The sequence below is a fragment of the Hippichthys cyanospilos genome, chromosome 19 (assembly GCF_059441005.1).
Source record: "Hippichthys cyanospilos isolate Australia breed blue-spotted pipefish chromosome 19, RoL_Hcya_1.0, whole genome shotgun sequence".
Classification (NCBI taxonomy): domain Eukaryota; kingdom Metazoa; phylum Chordata; class Actinopteri; order Syngnathiformes; family Syngnathidae; genus Hippichthys; species Hippichthys cyanospilos.
The window spans coordinates 13,836,695-13,859,349 of NC_142387.1; the positions used below are offsets into that span (position 1 = coordinate 13,836,695).

A 22,655-nucleotide genomic window follows, 5' to 3' on the forward strand; every position below is an offset into this window, starting at 1 on the left:
GAGTCCAGACATTCTATCCCAATCACACAGTCGCGGAATTTAGAGCGGCGAATTCCTTTGAACCTATATGCAAGTGTGGTCGAACACATTTAACTCATTCAATCCCAAAGACGCCTTTATTCGTCTTTTCAGAGTCCAGAAGTGACAAACTCATTTGAACCTATTTGCAATTGTGTTTGAACACATTTAACTCATTCAATCCCAAAGACGCCTTTATTCGTCTTTACAGAGTCCAGACATTCTATCCCAATCACACAGTCGCGGAATTTAGAGCGGCGAATTCTTTTGAACCTATACGCAAGTGTAGTCGAACACATTTAACTCATTCAATCCCAAAGACGCCTTTATTCGTCTTTACAGAGTGCGGGCATTCAAGCCCAAGCACCCAGTTTCAGAATGTGGAGTGACAAATTCATTCAAACGTATTCAAACCATTCAGTCCCAAAGACGTATTTATACGTCTGAAAATAGCTGGCATTGAATAAGTAGGTTCTCGGGACGCGATTTCCTTTTTTTCCCAATTTCTCTACTTTATTTTTAATTAACAACAAGATACACAGTAAATATTGAAATGCGCTCTTTTGTCAAGCCGCCCGCCCGTGCCGCGGAGATGAATGGGCGCGCGGAGGGTTGCGCTGTCGCGGTAAATAAAAACGACCCCCCCCCATCCCCATTCCCCGGAAGGCCCCGGCTCTTTGACAAAAAGGTCAAGGCGAAAGCGACAGTTGACAAAAGCGATGCTTTCTGAGTGCTGCCATCAGGCCTTATTTGTTGCCGTGGCGACACGCTAACACGGTTTACTCTCCCCGTGTCGGTCCGTGTTTGATCAGCTCCGGGAAAAAAAGAAAAAGCCGCGAGGCTCTCAATCCCCGGGTAGGATTTCAGTTGCGGTTAAGGTGTTAAATGAGGATTTCCAGACGGGGTTAGGGCTTAAAACACAGTGTTGGTTCAAGCCAGGGTTAAGGTTTTAAATTAGATTTTTTTTTTCAAGTTTCAAAGATAGTTTTCAAACAAGGGTTCAAGCTGAACTTTAGGCTTTCAAGCTAGCAACATGGCGGTTTTAGATCAGTTTCCGGTCTTCAAATCTCACTTTTTTAAGAGTCCATATGTTTATAGATTTTTCCATTTTTTTTGACAAAAAAAAATGTTCTAAAACTGAGCAATAAAATACTCAAAAATCATTTAGTTTTGGTTATTAAGTGCCAAGGTGATCATTACTATATGTAAAACCTCCTCTTTAGAGGTATTAACCTCTAAAGTAATTGATTACTTAATGTATTCGAGTACTAATGTAATGGATTAATTTGAGGTAGTAAAGAATGAAAATAATCAATTATAGAATTCAATTGCATGTACTTGTTTATATTTTTTAGATAAGTTCTCAATTGTTTGGACCTTCTAAACATGGTTGGTACCAAAGGAATCAAGTAATATAGTAAATGATTACTATAGTAGCCAAAGTAATTCATTACTTTAAATAATAAAGTCTTAAAGAAATCAATTACTTCGGGTACCACAATACGAAACTAACTAATTTTTGGACTAAACTACTGAACGTCCGTGTTCGGAAGTACAATAGTCATTTATTTGATGAAAATTTGAGGTATTTATGAAAGTAATCGTTAACTTTAGTACTTAACTACCCCAAGTAATGAATCAATTTCACACTTAAGTTGCCCAATTGATTATTTTAGTACTCTATTCGTAGTTTAGTACCAACCGTTTTTGCACCCTCAAAACGCTTTAAAAAATGAATAAATAAATCCAAGTCCCTAAAATTGATTGAATTAGTTAAAGGATTATGATTTAGTTTAAAGGTAAAAGTATTTGAGAGCGGTAGATGTCTCGTTTGTCATCTTCTCTGTTTGTGCTAGCTAGCTAGCTAGCCGGCTAGCCGGAAAGCGCCACACCCACCTCAAATCCAAGTCCCTAAAATTGATTGAATTAGTTAAAGGGTTATGATTTAGTTTAAAGGAAAAAATATTTGAGAGCGGTAGAAGTTTCGTTTGTCATCTTCTCTGTTTGTGCTAGCTAGCTAGCCGGCTAGCCGGCAAGCGCCACGCCCGCCTCGGCGACTTCTCGTCTCGTTTGCAACGGGACGAGGGTGAATTATTGACGAGGTGTCATAAGTGTCCACGTTGCATTAAAAATGGATCCCGTGCGCTCCTGAAAGAAGTCAATTGCGCGTGAATAATTCAGCCGGGCGAGCGCCGCCTGTTTATGCAAATGTTAACATTTCAAACATCGCCCGCCCGACTTTTGTTCGCGCCTCGGTCCCCGCTGAACAATCGTTGCCGACGCCTTGTCTTTGTCTTCTACTTTTTAACGTCCTCCTCAGGTTGCTTGTCCATATGTGTGTGTGTGTGTATATATATATATATATATATATATATATATATATATATATATATATATATATATATATATATATATATATATATATATATATCGGGGGGGTGTTGTTTTTGTCATGTGAAGTATAATTGCAATTAAATACGATTTTTTTTTCTATTTCAGGCACTTGATGCACTTTTTTTTTTCAGTTTTAGACTAAGCTGCAACCCGTATAAATGCTGTAAAAAAAAATAATGAACAGTTGTTGAAAGTTTTTCATTTTTTTTTTCTGACGTTAAAAATGCAACTTTGGAAAACGTAGTCTGATTGTTTTTTTGTTCTTCCCTTTTTTCCTCACGGTGTGTGTTTTTCAGGACGCTGCAGACGGTGGGGCCGTCTCACGCTCGCACTTACACCGTGGCCGTCTACTTCAAGGGCGAGCGCATCGGCTGCGGCAAAGGTCCCAGGTAAGGAGCCCAAAACCTCGGCATAGGAAGCTCATTTCCGACCCTTTCTTTGCTCCAAATCCCTTCAGCAAGTTTGAAGCCTCATTTTGAAGCCCGTCCCATCCAGGATCTGAAACCAAGCCTAATTTCTAACCCTACTTTGTCTTGAAACCCTACTTGGGCTATCTTGAAATTGTAAACCCTAAAATTTGGAAGCCTTGCCCAAAAACAAGACATGAAAATGAACTTTCAAACGCCGTTGTCGCAAACCCGCCCCTACCCTGACTTGAAACCCTACCTTGAGATCGAAAGCTGGCATTTCCAACTTTACTTTGGAACCCTTCCCGTTTCAACATTCTGATTGACTTGAAACCTTACTTTCAGACCGTAAACAATAGGAAACGCATATTATATTTCCGACCTTACTTTGTAACCTTAAGACTGTCTTGAAACGCTAATTCAAAACCATAAACCTGTGTTAAGACCTTACTTTGATACCCTATCACAAAAAGGGTGTTTGAAACCCTAACACAGCCTTGAAACCCTATTTCCATCCTCACCCAGTCTATTTTCGACAGTCCACAAGTCTAACAGAGAAATTTCAAAAAATAAATAGAAAAAAAATACCTGGTATTGAATTTCTGAACTTAAAAAGCATAAAACGTTTTTGGGAGTGAAGGAGTTCATTTCAAAGCCCAATCCTGGTTTTCCGTTGTGTTAAATAACGATTCTGACGGGATCATTACTCCCAGATTACGTAACTCGACTTTAGACTCGTTAGCCCGAGTAAAGTCCCGCCTCTCGGGTCGAAGGTGAAGGCGGGAGACTTTCGAGCGTAATTTCCTCGCCGCCGTCGCCTCGCTAACGGAGCAACGGCGGCGCTTGGCCCGTCGCCTTTATTACCGCAATTAAGTTCCCGTCGGCCCCGGTCTATCGGGAGACGCGTTATGCGCAATGAAAATGAATCGATCCATTATTGATTTGACGTAAATTGCGTTCTGGAGAAACGGGAGCCGGCGGGCAGATGGCGGGGGCAGACGGCGACGCTCGGCTTCTTACGGGCAGGTGAGAGCCGGCGCCAACCGCGGCTGCTGGAAACGCCGGAAGTTTGGATTTCAAGACGGGTGCCGACCATGTCGGGTTATAAACAAAAAGGCAACAAAAACAAGTATTGGTACGGGGCCGATGCCGGGTTTTCTTTTCAAGGAATCTCGGACTGCATTATTAATCGAACTGATGCTCTTGGTTTAAAAATAGAATTGTATTCAATTTTCCCCGCTAACTAGAAGAGTAAAAAAATTTGAAAGTGCTCCATGAAGCTTTGTTAGTCCCTCTCGAGTAAAGGTGGATCTTTGACGTCCGCAGCCGTCGTTGGCAGTGAATGAGTTGAGGATAAGGCTCCTAAGAGGCAGCGTATTCATTTGCGTCCATTGATGTTTCCCAGCGAAGAGAATTACATCTCACCCAAATGTGTGAAACATCATTGGAAATGTCCTCTATTGAGGACACTAGGTCTTACTTGGGCAGTTTCAAAAACTATACAGTAGCCCTAAAACAAATGTCCACTAAAGTGGACACAAATGAATTGGCTGTGTCTCAGGAGGATGCTGGAACAGGTACATGTCTTTTTTTAAGAAAAGAATCTGCCGTTGTTTTTGGGATAATTTTGTGTATCAAAAGTACTTTTGGTATCGTCACTTGGGCTCAGTGGTATCCATGCCATAGTGTGTACCGATGCATAGAAATAAGGCCAGGTATCGTCCCGATACTGATACTTACTGATATCGGTTCTCGCCCATTCCTAGTATCAAAGGAATAAGTACTATCGGGAACTCCTATTTTTTGGGGTCATTTTGTGTATCAAAAGTACTTTTAGTATCGTCACTAAGGCTCAGTGATTTTAAAATTGCTCTGGTATCTTTGCCATAGTGTGTACCGATGCCTAGAAATTAGGCCAGGTATCATCCCGATACTGATACTTACTGATATCGGTTCTCGCCCATTCCTAGTATCAAAGGAATAAGTAATATCGGGAACTCCTATTTTTTGGGGTCATTCTGTGTATCAAAAGTACTTTTAGTATCATCACTTGGGCCCAGTGATCTTAAAATTGCTCTGGTATCCATGCCATCGTGTGTACCGATGCCTAGAAATTCGGCCAGGTATCGTCCCGATACTGATGCTTACTGATATCGGTTCTCGCCCATTCCAAGTATCAAAGGAATAAGTAATATCGGGAACTCGTATTTTTTGGGGTCATTCTGTGTATCAAAATTACTTTTAGTATCAGTGATCTTAAAATTGCTCTGGTCTACTCAACTTGCTCTAGGAGAGAGGTCGATCCCTTGAAACGAGGGTATTGGCCCAAAAAGGGACTTGCTGAAAATGGTGCTCACTAGCATCAAAAGTATCAGCGGTTTGGTGGATTTGTTAAGTGGTGCGTACCTGTACCGATATCGGTCTTGAAAAAAAAGCGGTATCGAGCGTCCCCGTTTGAAAGAAGGGATAGGATTTTTAAATTGCGGTTTCAGAATTGGGAGTCAGGGTTAAAGATGAGTCCACCTTGAATACGGCGAAAAGTCGTCAGCAAATCCCCGAAGCGAGCTCGTCTTTCTGCTTTTGATGCACGTAAGCCTTCTGGCTGAAAAAGGTGGCCCCTAAGCCGCCTGCGCCGCTACCTGCCATTGTTCCAAACAAATAAGAAAAGATTTCCTCCAGGCAAAATATGCTAAAGACCTTACCTCTGCTCCGTCTTTTTTTTTTTTTTTTTTGTAGCATCCAACAAGCGGAAATGGGAGCGGCTATGGACGCACTCGACAAATGTGAGTTGTTTGCCGGCACACACACGTCATACACACACGATATCATGAAAGATTTTACTGCGGTCCTCTTACTTCACTGCAAAGTAACAAACGCCTATAGTCATCAATGTATAAAAACGTCTATAGTCGTCAATGGCAGTCAATAAGTTGGTTGAGGACCAATTTTTACTTGGGTAACCCTTAGCCGAACCTCAACCAAAATCCAATTGACTCTAAAAACAAGTCTCGACCCTCAAAAAGTGGTCCGGATTGGACTAGTGGGGCCCACCAAAGCGGTCCCCGCCATTCCACAAAAGTGCTGTTATAAAAACCCGGGATATGAGCCCCACTATGTAGCAAAAACCAAACCACACTCATGAAAGGTTTTACTGTATGCCAATACTAAAAAAATATCAGCACAATACCCCAAAACAACAATACCAGACCCCATTTTAACTCGCAAATACTGTATAACTGTTTTGACGTATAAAGACGTCAATGGCAGTCAATGCGTTGAGCATTGATTGACCCGATTCTCAAGCCAAATCCAATTGAAACCTAGACTCTAAAAGTCTTGACCCTCAAAAAGAGATCCGGACTAATGGGGCCCACCAAAATGTTCCCCGCAAGTTCACAAAGATACTGTTATAAAAACACGAAATATGAGTCCCACTGTAGTTAAAACAAAAACACACTCCTCGCTTTAACTTACACATATACACACGCAAAAAAAAAAAACACACTTTCATATGGCGACACTACTGAGCCTCCTTGTCTTCATGCCCTCGTGGTCGTCGTTGGTGCTTGACTGCCGCCGGTGCGCGTGTCGGCGTTCCGTGCCCAGTTGGCATGTTTGGGTTTTGAGTAGAGCCCTCAGGGGACCCTCGGGGCTCACAACTCTTCTTTTGGCCCTCTTCACGCCGTCTCTTCCCGTCCCCCTCGCTCGTTTTTTCATTGAAGTCCACTTGAAGAAGAGATACGCGTCCTTCACCGCGCAGTCAAGTAGTTACAATGTTCCACATTTGCCTCTCAGGAAATGCAAGATGGATTCGGCGCGTAATTTAGGACGTTTCCCTTAAATGAGTTTTTGTCTCGCGTGTCTCTCAGTGTGGTGTAATTACAGCGGCTCCGTCTCATACTGCGGAAAATACCGCAATAAAGTTCGACCGGCTTATCTGATTGTTTTGTTAACAGTCCCTTTAGCGCAGCTCCACCTAGTGGATGAAAAATGCAACCCCAGCCACTGTATAGTATCTTTAGCTTCTATTCTATGCGCCTTATAATGCGGTGCGCCGTATATATGAAAACAGTTTTAAAATAGGCCATTCATTGGAGGTACATCTTTTAGTGCCGAAAATACGGCAATAAAATTTGACTGACCAATTTGACTGTTTTGTTGACATTCCCTTTGGCGCTGCTCCATCTACTGGATGAAAAATGCAACCCCAGCCACCACTGTAGCTTCTATTCTATGCGCCTTATAATGCGGTGATGAAAACAGTTTTAAAATAGGCCGTTCATCGAAGGCGCGCCTTATAATATTGCGGAAAATACGGTAATGTCTACTTATGCGGAAATTCACGTTACATCGCCAGTGCGGGAACAGAACTCGTGAGTAAACCAAGGACTGCTACCATTTACCACAAAACTAGGAGACTTACCACGGAAGTATGAATTTTACCGAAGAACTAGCATCGCAGTTAGCCGTAGGCTTTACGATCCCGGACACGTTCTAGCGCCACCTCTCGGCCCGACCGCGGCGTAATTCCTTCCGCAGCTTCGATTTTCCACGTTGCTCCGAGAAAAGTCCCTCGTGTTTTTTTGACGAGCTTTTTAAAAATATCCACGTCCGTGCGGCAGCGCCTAATGGAGCGCCGGACGTGATGGAAGCAAAGAGAAACGTCGGATGTCATACGCTTAATCTTTGTTTGTTCTTTTTGAATTATTAAGCCGACGAGTCGTTAACGAGCCGCAGGTGAGCCGGTGGCCCAAACGGAGGTCGGCGCTTGATTGGATTTGTCTCGTTAAATGAGGCCTGGAGACCCGTTTGATTGATGCTGTTTGGACTTCCCGCGATTCGCGTCGTGCTCGCGTCAAAGCACGCGCTGATTAGCACGGACTACACGGTTACACTAAAACACGGCGCTACGACATTAGCGCTCGTAATTGACCAAGATTAGCGTAGCGTAGTGTTTATATTAGCATAAACATTGCTAACATGTTTACCAAGATTTCCGTTAAGCAATATTTTGAGTAAGTACATTTACATAATTGAAAGATGCTTATGTGCTTGTTTCCATGACAATATTAGTAGGGCTCATAACTTTACTGCTGAAGATATAAGTGCACGTACTATGTCTACTTACATTAGTGCAATATTGCTAGCATGTTTATGCCACAACATTATCGTATGCCTATTTCTGGAGGACGCATTTGCATAATTCAGAGATATTAATGCACATATTTTGACTGCCTAAGATTAGCTCGCATACTTATATAATGCTGGAGTGCATATTTATTAGTTTTGCCATTTTTACATTTTTCACAGAGTTGGGGTCTTGGTTTAAAGATTTTTTTTTAAGTGCGGTGTATGGGGTGTTTTTTATCCAGCTCGAGTGGGAAAAATGCTGGTGAGAAATGCACCTTAAAAAAAAAAGCCATTTGGGTCAAATTTGGTCAGAATCAATCTTTTGGGTTAGATTAAAAAGTTGGGGTTGGATCTGACCCAGCTGAAAAATCACTTTATAAGTATTGGGTGAAAAATTACCCAAATTGGGTCAAATATAGACTGCCATTTTTTTAACCATACTTTAAATGTCCGCAAAATAATGGGTCAAAAGTTAAAAAAAAAAAAACAATTACACATATCTGGTCAAAAAAGGACACACCCATCTTTTTGGGTTAATAACTTCAAATGTAGGGTTGGTACCTTCCTGATCCGGTTTGTGTTATTTTATTACCCAAATTGGGTCATAAATGGACTTAGCATTTTAGAGTAGGGTTGGTCTTTAACCCATTCACTCCCAAAAACGTTTTTGTACGTTTATATATATATATATATATATATATATATATATATATATATATATATATATATATAAACGAACAAAACCGTTTTTGGGAATGAATGGGTTTAAGACCAACCCTACTCTACAACGCTGAGTCCATTTCTGACCCAATTTCCAAGTACATCCTAGTGGTATTTTCCCTCCCTTTCTCTCCCGACTCATCAAGTCCTCCCGAGCGCCACGTTTGAGTCCTCGGCGTCATTTGTCGGTACAGCGTTCCTAATCAGGGACAGGAGTCGGGGCGCCATCGATCGCGCCGACACCTACCTCATCTTACACGTCGGATCGACCCCGACGCGCCCGCTCGCCGTGTCAGGATCCATTCCCATGTTTTATTTAAGCCGTCTGAGGCGGACCGGACTTTTCTGCCGGCTGACAGGACGCGCGACCGCGGCTCCGTCCGAGGTAAAAGACGAGGATGAGGAAAAGGCCGACAGCTGCCGGCTCATTAAACGGACCTTTCTGGATTTCTCCGCCGGTCCGCCGGCGCCGATGCGCATCCCCTACTTTTGACGGGCCGCGTTTTGACGTGTGCTGCCCGCGCGCGTCAGGGCAGAATTAAATGTTAACCGGGCCGCGGAGCGACAGCAACACGAGTGCAAACAAATGGAAGGCCCAAGGCGGCTAGGTGGGCGAATACGGCCGGGGACGGCGAGCGTTGGCGGGCGCCGACGGGACCCTCGGGCTCCCCTCACTCTTTCGGGCTAAGACCGCGTCAAAAAAAAATACAAAAAAAAAAAAAAAAACCCACAAGAGGCTTAAGCCGCCCGCTCTTCCCGACAATGGCTTGGGAAAAGGGGCGTGGTCTCTGCGTTAGCTGCAAGGCGGTTAGATTCCCAGCAAAGCTTCTAATCTCCAGATAAAAACGGCTGATGTAACGACAGCAAAACGGAGCGTGAAGACTCGCTCTTTTGTTTTTGCCCTCTCGCGTGGAAGCAAATCCCTTCATGGCCGTTTGGCGTGCGTTAAGCGCGCGTTTGGCGTGTTGACCGAGAGCAAGTACGATTATGTTTGTTTCAATGGAACTAAGATGGCGGTGAGCATGGCAGCACCGTCATTTCCTTTTCAGACCGAAAAAAAAAAAAAAAAGCAGAATATATTTGTTGACTTTCTTGAAATGGACTTTCCGCCCGCCATGAAGACGTCTTCCCCGCTTAATTAACGACAGCAAACACGCCGGCCTAATCTCACGCCGTCATTAATAAACAAAGAACAACGTGGCGGCACCGCCTCCAATCTTTTGGCTCACTGGAGCGAAGTCGGACCGGCAAAGAGCGTTTTTTTTTGTTTAGTTTTTTTTTCTTCTTCTCGGTCACCCCCACCTCTCCCGTTGTCTCGCCAGATAACTTCCCGCAGATGGCCCATCAGAAGCGCTTCATCGAGCGCAAGTACCGGCAGGAGCTGAAGGAGATGAGACGCGAACGCGAGCGCCAGGAGAAGGACGCCGACGATTCCGACGCCGGCAGGAAGTGAGACGCTCGCCAAGCTTCGCGCCCGGAAAAATTCACACAAAAACAGAAGTGTGAGTGTTCCGGCAACACTTTTTTTTTTTGTTTGTTTTTTAGCTTGAATGTGAAAGTAAATAAACGGAATCATCATGGAGTTGTCGGCAAATCAAGTCAATAACGAGAATCGGCCGCCGCCGAGTGTTTACGACGATTCGCTCAAATTATTGTTTTTTTTTTTCGTTCGCGTTTCCCGTCCCAAACCTGATAAGCCACGGGTGTCAAACTCAAGGCCCCGGGGCCAAACTTGGCCCGCCACCTCATTTTATGTGGCCCGCCAAATGCTAATTTTGTCTTCAAATTCATGACTAAAACAGCAATATTTTCTTCTAGGTTTCCTTTTTTTTTCCGTTACCAACGTCCATTTTGAAGAGTTTTTAGCGGCCCCCGATTGTGTCAAATGTATTTGACGTCATTTGACTGTCGCTCGTTATAAAATGAGTTTGACACTCACGCGATAGGCTGTCAAGACGATCTTAATTAGAGATGCTCTAATTGTCGACTTCCCACTGCCGAGAACCTCCCGGAGCCATAAAAATAGCAATTCTCATTTCCCTTTTACCGCTGAGTGGCAGCGGCTTTCCGAACACGCTTTACCCCGACGCTTAAAAAATAAATACATAAATCGATTTTGCAATGAATTACGATTTCACATACTGATTTTGTTTTTCCGTCGAACGTAGAGGAAAAAATGTGACTCAAAGCCAAGGTGGAAATCTTGTTTCTGCACTCCATAGCTCCAGGAACAGCCATTTTTTAGTCGCATCTTTTACAGCGTGGTAATCTATGATCAGTATGTTTTTCAAAACTGAATTTGTAGAAAACAGGGGGGAAAATAACGGAGACTGCTTTTCTGCCACAAGATGTGCTTCTTTTCACTAAGTGGCACCAAACTTTTTTTTTTTTAACCGTTTCTTCCTCCTTACCTATTGGCCGGTATTTTTCCGTATTCCCGAAAACTGCAAGAAATTGTCCCATTTTCTATTCTTCTAGTTTTATTTACTTCTACTTCCTGATGGTAAAAACGCCACAAGCAGGCGGCAGATAATGTCATCGGCTTCCATCGCAGGTACAAATAGCTTGAAACAAGGACGGTATCGTCACAGATACCCGATATCGGTTCTCGCCTGTCTGTAATTAGAATTATTTCAACCTGGGATGAAACATCAAGCAGAAGAAGCATCGGCTTTTAAAGATATTTAATCGTGTCCTATAAAACTAACTTTTTTTAACCGTTTTTTTTTTTTTTTTTATTCCCCACCTCTCCTACAGGCCCGTATTATCACAGTACGTATTCCCTAAAACTGCATGAAATTTTCGGTTGCTATTCTTCTCCTTTTCTAACTTCTAATTCACGATAGTAAAAACGCCACAAGCAGGCGGCCGATAATGTTATCGGCTTCCGTCGCTGATGCGGATACCCCGATACAAGGTTGGTATCGTCAGATACCGGGTATCGGTTCTCTCCAGCCTGTAATTAGTATTATCTCTACCTGGGATGAAACATCGAGCAGAAGAAGCATCGGCTTTTAAAGATATTTAATCGTGTCCTATTACTATCCGCTACAAAATGTCCTGACACCGCCACACGGAACCAAACGCCACAAGCAGGCGGCCGATAACGTTATCGGCTTCCGTCGCTGACACGGATACCGTGAAATAAGGGTGCGGGATATCGGTTCTCACCGATTCGGAATGATTATTATTTTAACTAGAGATGAAACATCCCAAGTGCGGAACAAACAGAGGGAGGGTCAGCTTTTGGAGATATTTAATCGTGTCATATAAATATCCAGTACAAAATGTCACGTTGTACAAAGCAGAATCGATGGACGCGGGCCCGCCAGGCTACGGTGAGGCCTCCCGACACTTTTTTTTTTTCTACGCTCACAGAGACTCCACCACGTTTGTCAGCAAGGGCCCAACGGCGTCTACACATGGACAAGCACACGTCTACACGTTTGCGTTGGGGGAGGGGGGAGAAAAACCAAAACGACCACGCGCTGAACACTCCACGTAAAAACGCCGATTTTTGGCCGCGTGACGGATGCTAAAGGAGCGCACGCGTTGCGTGGTCCGCTTGGATCCCAACGTCTCTTTAAGGCTGTCACCGTTTTGTTGTTTACGTTTCAACTCGCTTCCGCGGAGCCAAGGGTGAATTTTCACCCGTTTTGCTCGGCGTCAAAGGTTAAACGCCGTCGACGGACGTTTTTTTTTTTGGAAAGCGCCGTTCGGGTGAATTCCGGGTAAGCGGGCCGTTCCGTCGAGTAGATCCGCTGTTCTGTGGACCGCCGTTGTACCGAAAAGTTCTGCGAGTTCCATCGGAAGTGTCTGTAGCGGTTCCTCGGGAAAGATCCCATCAAATCCAGACGAGCAAAAATGTTCATTCAGGTCCACGAAAGTTGGAGGCAAATTTTTGGTTGTTGAACTCGTTTCACCTGAAATCCAGAATTCTTCTTCGGATTTAATTTTGAAGTCCAGAGCCGTCCTGTTTAGTCTTTGGTGGGCGTGTCCCCTTGGTCCGAAATTTATTGCCACAATGAAGGTGGAAAACTGAGGAACCCTTTTGCCAGCAGGGAACACTTATTTCGGGATTTCAGTTTGGACAAAACGTCACGTTTTCATATCGTCGTAACTACCGAAACCTTTACGCTAGCAACGTAATTCCAACCGATTCTTAAAGCGGACCCAAGCAGCTTTGTGTCAAAACCATTACGATAGCTGGGAGGGTTTTGTGTATGTTGGAGGGCGAAACCGTACGTCGTGGGAAAAAGTGAAAGTGAGAAACGCCAAATGTTGTTCAAATCGCCGTAACACACCAAGCGTTTAAGCTAGCGACGTAATTCCAACGGATTCTCAAAGCAGAGAAGCGGATCTTTGAGGCGATCGCCGCAATTAAACGTTTTCTCATGCATTTCAAAACAGAAATCTCATGAACGCTAAAAACAAAATGAAACACGATTTAGTTACATTTCCAAACGTTTTTTTTTTCTTTAATTAGAGCACTAAGTTTTCGTTAGTTATTTTTTAGGCATTTTTGTATTACTACAAAATGCTTTCTTATTAGTCATTTTGTTAGTTGCCAATTTCAACATTCGTTTAGTGGTCAATGTTATTTTTTGGAATTTTGTAAGTTCTTCGTTAACTATAACATCGTTGACTTGTAGGTCCAAGTATTTTTTTTATTTTTTTTTCGTCAAAGTCTACTCCTGAATCAAAAGTGAAACGTTTTCAACAATCAAAAATGCTCAGGTTGCTTTCGTCCAAGGCAAAATGCAACAAAAGTCGAATTTCCCCCTCCAGTTTCCAAAAAGAGACCAGCTCGGTCTTCGCGTTCGATGACGTTGACATCAAGTAGCAAACATTTGTCGGCTCGGGTCGCCCGGTCGACGTGACGAAGCGGACCGGGCCTCCCGCCGCCTTTCGAGCGACTGCGGTGCTCCGAAAGGCTAGGGGGCGCTGTGAGATGACAAAGATGAAAGGAAGTGGCTGTACAGTGTCTTGTATCATGGAACGTACACAAGCAGAAGATCACAAGATATGCAGCAGGAGTTTGTCGCGGAAACACTGAAAAGTACGCCACCGCTCAGCGGCCGTCGCGGCCAACGGCGGAATAAAACTAAAGAAAAACGTCGGTAGATATACGCTGGGCGTGGCCTACGCCCCATAACGCGAGGGTGTCCAAACTTTTTCTTACGAGGGCCGTTGCGCGACGTCATGTTCTAAAGGTGACGCGGCAATTTTTTTCATGGTTGTAACGGTGAATCGTACAAAAAAAAAAATGAACATTTGACAAAACCTTTTTTAAAGTTCAAAAGATCTTGCCATGTCAAATGTTATTTGCGGTATATGCAGCAAATAGCATTCAGCGAAACGAAACGATATATCATTTTTCTTAATTGAAAAAAATTGAATTTTTTGGTATTCTACTGATAATTCTTTCCTGAACAGAGGTCCCCACAAGGTCGGCAAGACGTTGTGACAAGAGCAACTTGTTGCAAGAAAGATTTGAACGTTCCCGAACGTTCAAAACATCTTTGTGACAAGAACAAGTGTAACGCGTTGAAAATGTCCTCGCTTTCGAACACGTTGCGACAAGAACACGTTCAAGGAAATTCTGAACGTGTTTAAACGTTAAAAGTCTCCTCGCTTCACGTTCAAAATTTCCTGGCGACAAGAACACGAACAAGACTTTCTTGTTTCTGAAAACGTTCAAGAAAATTTTGAACGTGCCCAAAATTTCCTCGCAGCAAGAGCAACATCTGCTGACCTTGCGGGGACCTCTGGTCAAAAACGCGTTCAAGGACGTTTTGAACGTGTTTAAAACGTTAAAAGTCTCCTCGCTTTTATGTTCCAAACTTCCTGGCGCCAAGAACACGGTCAAAACTTTCCTTGTTTCCGAACACGTTCAAGAAGATTTTAAACGTGGTCAAAAGCGAGGAGATTTTGAACGTTAGGGCACGTTCAAAATTTCCTCGCGGCAAGAGCAACATCTGCCGACCTTGCGGGGACCTCTGGTCAAAATCACCTTCAAGGAAATATCGAACGCGTTGAAAAGAGAGGAAATCGTGAACGTGCGCAGAGAAAATCTCTGGGAACATCCGGCGACCTTAAACCCCGGAGGGGATCAAACGAGACGTTCCCTTCGCGGACACCCGCCAGGGTTCGGTGTTGAGCGATTTTCTTTCTGCGTTTCGGCCACTCCAAAGCAGACGTTTGGACACCCCCGGCCCAAGGCCGGACGGGACACCCGAGGCCGGCGTCCGCTGGAAGGGGTCGGCGCGTTCGCCTCGCCGCGGATCCGGAGCCCGACGTTAGGAATCGGCGTCGCTGTCGTCGGCCCCGTACATGTCGGCCAGTTTCTTAAAGCGCGGCCCCCACTCGCTCAGGTAGTTGTAGTCCTGCTCGCCCTCGGTGGTGGCCGACCCCAGCGAGCTGAGCGACTCGGCCACCGAGCCGGCGCCCTCGTAGGCGTACGTGGCCAGCGAGTCGTACGGCGGCGCGGTGGGGTCGCAGTCGTTGTCCTGGATCTTCTGGTTGATGAAGTCCCGCACGTCGCCGTTGTTGTCCCGCGCCGAGGGCGGGGGCGCGAGCCGGCGGGCGGGCGGGTAGTAGGCCTCGGGCAGGATGTCCCGCCTCTGTTTGCCGTCCTCCACGGCTTCGGGGTTGCGCAGCGCGCCCATGTCGAAGGCCTGCGTGTCCTCCTCGCCGCCGCCCTCGTCGTTGTAGCTGACCACGTTGTCGCGCACGTCCTCCTTGGAGATGATCAGAGGCTCCTTCTTGCGCTGCCTCCTCAAGGCGGCGAACAGAACCACGATCACTGCGGGCGCAGGAGAACAAACTCAGTCCCGGGGGCCGGCGCCCGCCTCACTGATGTTTTCGGACTTTGTAGAGCGAGCGGGCCATGCATTATGGATTTGTCGGGCCTCCGCCGCCGGTTAACATCACAACGGAACAAAGCGCTCCTCTGATGAGTACGACTCAAACACGGAACCTCTTGGTTCTCGCTCAAATACGGAGCACAATAGGAATATTTATGATGTTTTTTCGGGTGGGTTTTAATTTCTTTTCCATGCCGCCGCTCTTACATCTCCGAGGCGTATTTTTGTGTTTTTATTTTAAGAGTCTAGACCAGGGGGGCCCCAGTCTGGTCCTTGAGAGCCCTTATCCAGCCTGTTTCCAACGTAACCCCCACCTGATTCAAGTAACCTGCGTGTATCGGATGAGGGTCACATGGAAAACAGGCTGGTTAGGGGCTCTCAGGGACCGGGCTTGGGCACCCCTGGTCCAAATATTCAATCTTAAGTACTTATTTATTGATAATTTTTTTTCCCAAATTTTTTCAAGCGTTTGGTGTCAAACTCAAGGCCAGATCCGGCCCACATCGCAACTTTATCTGGCCCGCGAAATGCGAATAACGACTCACTGAGCAGGATCATGACGCAGAGCAAGATGGCCACCAGCGCCCCGGTGCTGAGTCCGGCCCTGGCCGTCAGCGCCTCGGCGTTGCACAGCTTCATGTTGCCCTCGCGGTCGCACGTGCACACGCGCACCGTCAGCGTGCTGGTGCTGCTCCGCACGGGGCTCCCGCTGTCCGAGATGACCACCGGCACGTGGTAGGCGCTCTTCACCAGGCTGTTGTAGCCGTTCCTGCGCGTCAGGATCCAGGCCGTGTTATCTGGAACCACCGGGAACGTCACAACGAGGTCGATTCCGGAGTTGAAGAGAAGATGGAAGGCGGGCTACCTTTATTGTCGCGGACGGAGAAGTTGGCCTTGCCGCTGGCTTCCTGGGCCAGGCTGAAGAAGAAGTGATGGCCTCCCACCGGCTCGTCTGGATCCGTTGCGCTCACCGTCTGGATTCTCTGGAACCGTGCGCAATGGGGCAAGAACCGGGGATTAACCTACCTCATATGTCGTGTCAAACAAAAACAAAACCCTGCTGATAAGCGGCAGGGCTCACATCTGAAAAAAGTTGCGCCTTATAATCCGGAAAATATGGTAAATACAAAGAATGTTGAATAGATTTTCAGTACAAGACTTCTGCTAGGCTAATGAATAGCAAATACCGATTGAAATGCTGTTTGTATACATGTTTACCAGTGTATTTTGTTTCAAGTAAAATCATAAAGTCGTGGATATAAGTCGAGAGGCGTTCCTCAAGGCTCAAGCTCGGGTCCTCTTTTTTTTTTCATGAATGATATGTCATTTATTTTCTCATATTGCTCTATTTTGCCGAGAAAACTCTAACTTGAAATGCTTTTTGCGTTTAGTTCCTCACCTGCTCCGTTTCTTCATCTTCCACAACTTTTTAACTAACTTCGACTTTTTAGCGGAAATCATGGCAGATTGTGAGAAAATTCTAGGACATGCAGGGAGGACATAACTATCATATCATGTGACACTATCATTTTAAATGCCACGACTCCAAACCACCAAGATGTATCGAGGAGGAAAATGCGTAACCACGATGGGGAGGCCGGCCCACCTGATTAGCTTTGGCGTTCTCGCACACGAAAGTCTCGTAGTTGGTGGCGAAGGTCGGCGCGTTGTCGTTGACGTCCAGCACTCTGATGTAGACGGCGACGCGGCTCGCTTGATGAAGGTTGTCTGGGAAATGCGCACAGGCACAATTACCTTAGCTCATTCAATCCCAAGGGCGTATTTATTCGTCGTTATAGAATCCAGAGGATTTAAAAAAGAAATTGCTTGACAAAATCAATGATTCACAAAACCACCTCTTCAAAAATGTATATTTTCAGCCTTGCGGTATGTTTTTGTTCAAGTATTAACTCATTCAAACCAAAAAACATATTTTTATGTTTTTCGAGACCTTTAATCTTTCTTTCCAATTTTTTTTTCAAAGTTTTTGGCTAAAGGAGCATCTAAAAATGTCACGTAATAAATCAATTAAGTACTAAAGTAATGGATTACTTTAGATAAATAAGCACTAAAATAATTACTCATTTATTCCACAACAGCAATTTTAGAGCCCTCCAAACTTCTAAATGTTGAATAAAATATGAATAGCTCAGATTGAAAGAACAAAACGTAAAAATACGTCTTTGCCATTGAATGAGTTCATTCGCGCTTGATTAGAGGTGCGTCGCTACAGTGACAGTTGACGTCTATATAATCCTTGAAGAAAAGCTTCATACATCAAATTCCTTCAATTTCTTGGCAACTGGGCCTAATAAAGCCTACCCCGACCGAAAAAAAAGACGTCTACAGCCGTCTGTGGTAGTGAATGAGTTAAAAGAATGAGGTTTCAAACACGTGTTGACTCACTGAACTCGGAGGCAACAACGGAGATGTTGTGCCATGCGTTCTCCTCGCGGTCCAGCTCGCGGAGGAGGAACACGGAGCCGTTGACGGCGTCTACGTCGAACACGCGGTCCATATCGGTGCGCCGGTCGATCGAGTACCTGCCGTGGACGCACACAGGAAATGAGTTTTCAAATTCAGCAACTTCAAAATAATTTTCGATCAAATTTGCAATCAAAATAGCCGTCGGCTTGGTTATAACCTGGTGGCGCCAAAGCACGGTCTCAAAGCGGGGTTATAATATTTGGTTTTACCATCATTGATTACTGAGACCGTGGACTCGGGCCTGATTCAGACCTTCGTCCCGTGTGCTCCGACCCTGTGGTCTATGAACCTTGGAGTCTGCCTTTGTGACTGGACTGGTCTTGTGAGCTGAACTTGACATTGATCTTGTGGACTCGGACTTTTGTGACCCGGACTTGACTCAGTCCTTCGTGACTGGCTGGTCTCTGACTCTGATTCAAAACTAGTGGACTCGAACTTGACTTGCGAACCTGTCTTAAAATTGTTCACTTGTACTTTGAGCCTGTGGATCGTGAGACTTGGACTCGGGCCATTGTGACTCTTGACTGGAATCGGACTCCGACCTTGTGGACTCAAACTCGACTTGGATCGAGACCTTGTGGACTCGGACCGGACTTAGAATCTGACCTTTGTCACTTGTATTACAACCCTGTGGACTATCAGACTTAGACTCGAACTCACACCTTGTGGACTCAAACTTGATTAGGATTGAAAGCTTGTGGACTCGGACCTGACTAAGAATCGGACCTTTGTCACTTGTACTTCACCCCTGCGGACTATGAGTCTCGGACTTGGACCTATGTGGCTTACTGGAATCGGACTCTGACCTTGTGAACTCGAACTTGATTTGGATTGAGAGCTTGTGGACTCGGGCCTGAATCACTTATGCTTCGACCCTGTGGACGATGAGAATGGGACTCGGACCTTTTGACTCAGTGACTCTGACTGGACTCGGGCTCTGGCCTTGACTTGAACTTTTCTCGGACTAGAAAACACCGGACTTGACGACAACTCTGCCTCATTTGTACATTTTAATATAAAAAAAACACTTTTTTCCCACACGATGTCCCCCTTTAAATGTGAATCACACGACCTCGCCTTTTCTTTTCTTCCTGCTGGGTTTCAAACGGAGACAGGGGGAATACGGAGAAAAATGAAAGACCTCAGAGACTTTGTTTGCATGGAGTCATCTTTGAAAAGAGAGGCCATGTTTGTTGAGCAGGGCGCAAATTGCTTTTTACAAGTCCAAGTGGAGCGACGCAAAAGACTTCATCAACACTTTGCTGCCACCGCCGCTTAAATGCTTGCAAATTCAAAACAGGACGCTTCAATTACCCGGCGACTGGAAGCACACGCGCACATCCGCGCAGGTTATGAAGTCCATTTATTTCTATCTTTTTCATCTAAGGAGGAAAAATATGCCTCCGAAACTGCGCAAAATTTCAAGCCGACTTCAGTTACGCGAAGGCGTCAAAGGATTTGTTTTGTATGTTGAGCTTTTCGTTTTTCTTCTTCTGCGAAAGCATGTGTTGTTGCTATTCAAATTGAACTAGAGCGTACAAAAATCTGGAACAAGATAACTTTTCAAGCAGGTGAATAGATGTTTGGATGAATGGAGTGCTAAATGCTTGCTTTGATACCCAGTCCATTCCTCCATCCGTTTAGTTCATACTCCATATTCATCCACCCGTCTAATCATGAACCGTGTCATCCAGATGTTAGCCATACCCATCCATCCGTCCATCTATTATCCATCCATCCAATCATTAGCCATACCCATCCATCCATCCAATCATTAGCCATAGCCATCCATCCATCATCCATCCATCCAATCATTAGCCATACCATCCATCCATCCATCCATCCATCCATCCATCCAATCATTAGCCATAGCCATCCATCCATCATCCATCCAACCAATCATTAGCCATACCATCCATCCATCCATCCATCATCCTTCCATCCATCCATCTAATCATTAGCCATACCCATCCATCATCCATCCATCCATCATCCATCCATCCATCCATCCAATCGTTAGCCAAATCCATCCATCCATCCATCCAATCATTAGCCATACCCATCCATCCATCCAATCATTAGCCATAGCCATCCATCCATCATCCATTAATCCAATCATTAGCCATACCATCCATCCATCCATCATCCTTCCATCCATCCATCTAATCATTAGCCATACCCATCCATCATCCATCCATCCATCATCCATCCAATCGTTAGCCAAATCCATCCATCCATCCATCCAATCATTAGCCATACCCATCCATCCATCCAATCATTAGCCATAGCCATCCATCCATCATCCATCCAACCAATCATTAGCCATACCATCCATCCATCATGCTTCCATCCATCCATCCAATTATTAGCCATAGCCATCCATCCATCATCCTTCCATCCATCCAATCATTAGCCATACCATCCATCCATCCATCATCCTTCCATCCATCCAATCATTAGCCATACCCATCCATCATCCATCCATCCATCATCCATCCATCCATCCAATCGTTAGCCAAATCCATCCATCCATACATCCATCCATCCATCCATCCATCCATCCAATCATTAGCCATACCCATCCATCCATCCATCCATCCATCCATCAAATTCATTAGCCAAATCCATTCATCCATCCAATCATTAGCCATACCCACCCATCCATCCATCCATCCATCCATCCATCCATCCATCCATCCATCCATCCATCCATCCATCATCCATGGCTCTGATCTACTCATTTAGCCGTTTCCAATCTTACCACCACTTGACCCGTCCACCCATCCAATTATTTTTCCATCCATCCATCCATTCGTCCGTCCATCCAATCAGCGTGAGGCGTGTTCAAGCGCAAAAGCTGAAAGCGAGGCAAACGCGAGCGCAGAGATAAGCGGCCCGAAACGTCTTTGGATGACAGCAAAGCAGCAAAACTGAAATTTTCATCGGTAGGCCAGCTTTAAAGCCCGCTCATCATCCTCGTAATAAAGATAACCGCCCCCCCTCCCATTCCTGTAGCTGCTTCCCCCTCGGGGTGTCGCGGCCCCCCCACCCACCCAAGCCCCTTTCCTCCAAATGCCACGGGCCAGCTCGCCTGCCGACGATGGCCGATAAAAGAGAATCATATCATATTTGACACCTGCAATAAAGTGCGAGAACTTCAACCTTGAGAGCCAACTCCCTCGGCGCATCATAAAAAAAAAGCCCCCCCCCCATTTCCTGAAAAAGTCCAAGAGTGAACTCCAAGTAAGTTGTATCCTCCTGAAGCCTCCTCCTTTTTTACAATACTTTTCATTTCAATGACTCACCGATTCATTGAATTTTTATGGAATGATTATATGAGCGAATTTCCCCATGAGGGCTCATATTCACGCTTATAAATTCAATTTTGCCAAGAGACGCGCACTTAACCAATCCCGTGTTCGATTTTGAGCGCCTACCGGAAGTTTAACAAAACCAACCAAAAACCGCAGTACCCTAATGTGACAGCGGGGGCAGTGTTGAGTAGAGATTAGCCAAATATCGAGACGCGCTCTTAACCAATCCCGTGTTTGATTTTGGGCACCATGTGGAAGTTTATCAAGACCAACCAAAAACCGCAGTTCCTCAATGTGACAGCGGGGGCAGTGTTGAGCTGATTATTGAGACGCGATTTGGGGCGCCTCCTGGATGTTTAACGAAACTAACCAAAAACTGCAGTACCTCGATGTGACAGCGGGGGCACTGTCGTTTAGAGTTTAGCCGATTATCGAGACGCACATTTGACCGATCCTGCGTCTGATTCGGGGCGCCTCCTCGAAGTTTTCCGCGCCAGCGCTCGCCTTGGCTCAGCCGAGGCTGTTACCTGACGGGGCTGCGCTTGACGTCCAGGTCGGTGGCGGAGACGGATCCGATGACGGTGTTGGGGGCGGCGTCCTCCCGCACCTTCATGTCGTAGTCGCCGTGATGGAAGACGGGCGGCTCGTCCACGTCCTCCACCGTCACCCTGACGGACGCCTCGTCCCGGAAGGGGCCCATGGAGAAGAAGCGATGGTTGACGTGGACGTTCTCCACTTGAACGTGTAGGGTGAATTGACGCTTGCGCTCAAAGTCCAGCGGCTGGAGCCAAACCAGAAAAATTAAACGTCACTTCTGAAGTTCTGGAGTGGAATCGATCGGATTTTTGCGTGTGTGTGAAGTGAGACCCGATGCCGGCTTTCACTGTCTCTGTGGGGACCGATTTGGTGGATCCCACAAGTTCAGACCCTTTTGGAGGGTCAAAAACAGTTTTTGGACTGTAGGTTTGAATCAAGAGCTTCAAAAAAACCAAAGTAATCAATTTTTTGACATAAACTATGTACTAATATACTAATATACATAAACATGTACTAAAGTGAGTAGGTACTCAATCACTAAAGCAATCAATTACCTTAGTACCTTAAGTTATTGATTTAGTACTTGAGTACCAAAGTGATCAACTACTTTAGGTAATCAAGTACTCCAGTTTTTGATGACTTTAGGAATTACAAGTACTAAAGTAAATGATTGCATTAAATACTATATTGCCAAAGTAATTGAGGTACTATTAGTGCTACACTGACGGATTACTTTAGTCGCTACAGTGATCAATTACTTTAGGTACCAAAGTAATTCCTTA

At 45.2% G+C, this 22,655-nt stretch overlaps 2 protein-coding genes across 5 annotated transcripts in view; one reads left to right on the forward strand and one right to left on the reverse strand.

The window, feature by feature from the left end:
* Window positions 1-22,129, forward strand: part of drosha (drosha ribonuclease III) — a 98,668-nt gene extending 76,539 nt beyond the window's left edge. For 2 of the 4 annotated variants that reach the window (XM_088402249.1, XM_088402252.1), the window contains exons 30-32: window positions 2,709-2,801; window positions 5,556-5,602; window positions 9,992-10,251. In XM_088402249.1, the coding sequence (XP_088258375.1) occupies window positions 2,709-2,801; window positions 5,556-5,602; window positions 9,992-10,122 (271 nt within the window). In that variant the 3' untranslated portion in view covers window positions 10,123-10,251. Of the gene's footprint in view, window positions 1-2,708; window positions 2,802-5,555; window positions 5,603-9,991; window positions 10,252-16,001; window positions 16,803-21,889 lie in introns of those variants that run through there. The other 2 variants (XM_088402250.1, XM_088402251.1) reach the window with 2 other exon arrangements.
* cdh6 (cadherin 6) overlaps window positions 11,909-22,655 on the reverse strand; it is a 54,383-nt gene continuing 43,636 nt past the window's right edge. Inside the window, exons 7-12 of the mRNA XM_088402255.1 lie at window positions 21,864-22,117; window positions 17,942-18,078; window positions 17,142-17,263; window positions 16,401-16,518; window positions 16,081-16,332; window positions 11,909-15,474 (exon numbers count right to left, since the gene is read on the reverse strand). Coding sequence (XP_088258381.1) covers window positions 14,969-15,474; window positions 16,081-16,332; window positions 16,401-16,518; window positions 17,142-17,263; window positions 17,942-18,078; window positions 21,864-22,117 — 1,389 coding nt within the window. The 3' untranslated portion in view covers window positions 11,909-14,968. The remainder of the gene's footprint in view (window positions 15,475-16,080; window positions 16,333-16,400; window positions 16,519-17,141; window positions 17,264-17,941; window positions 18,079-21,863; window positions 22,118-22,655) is intronic.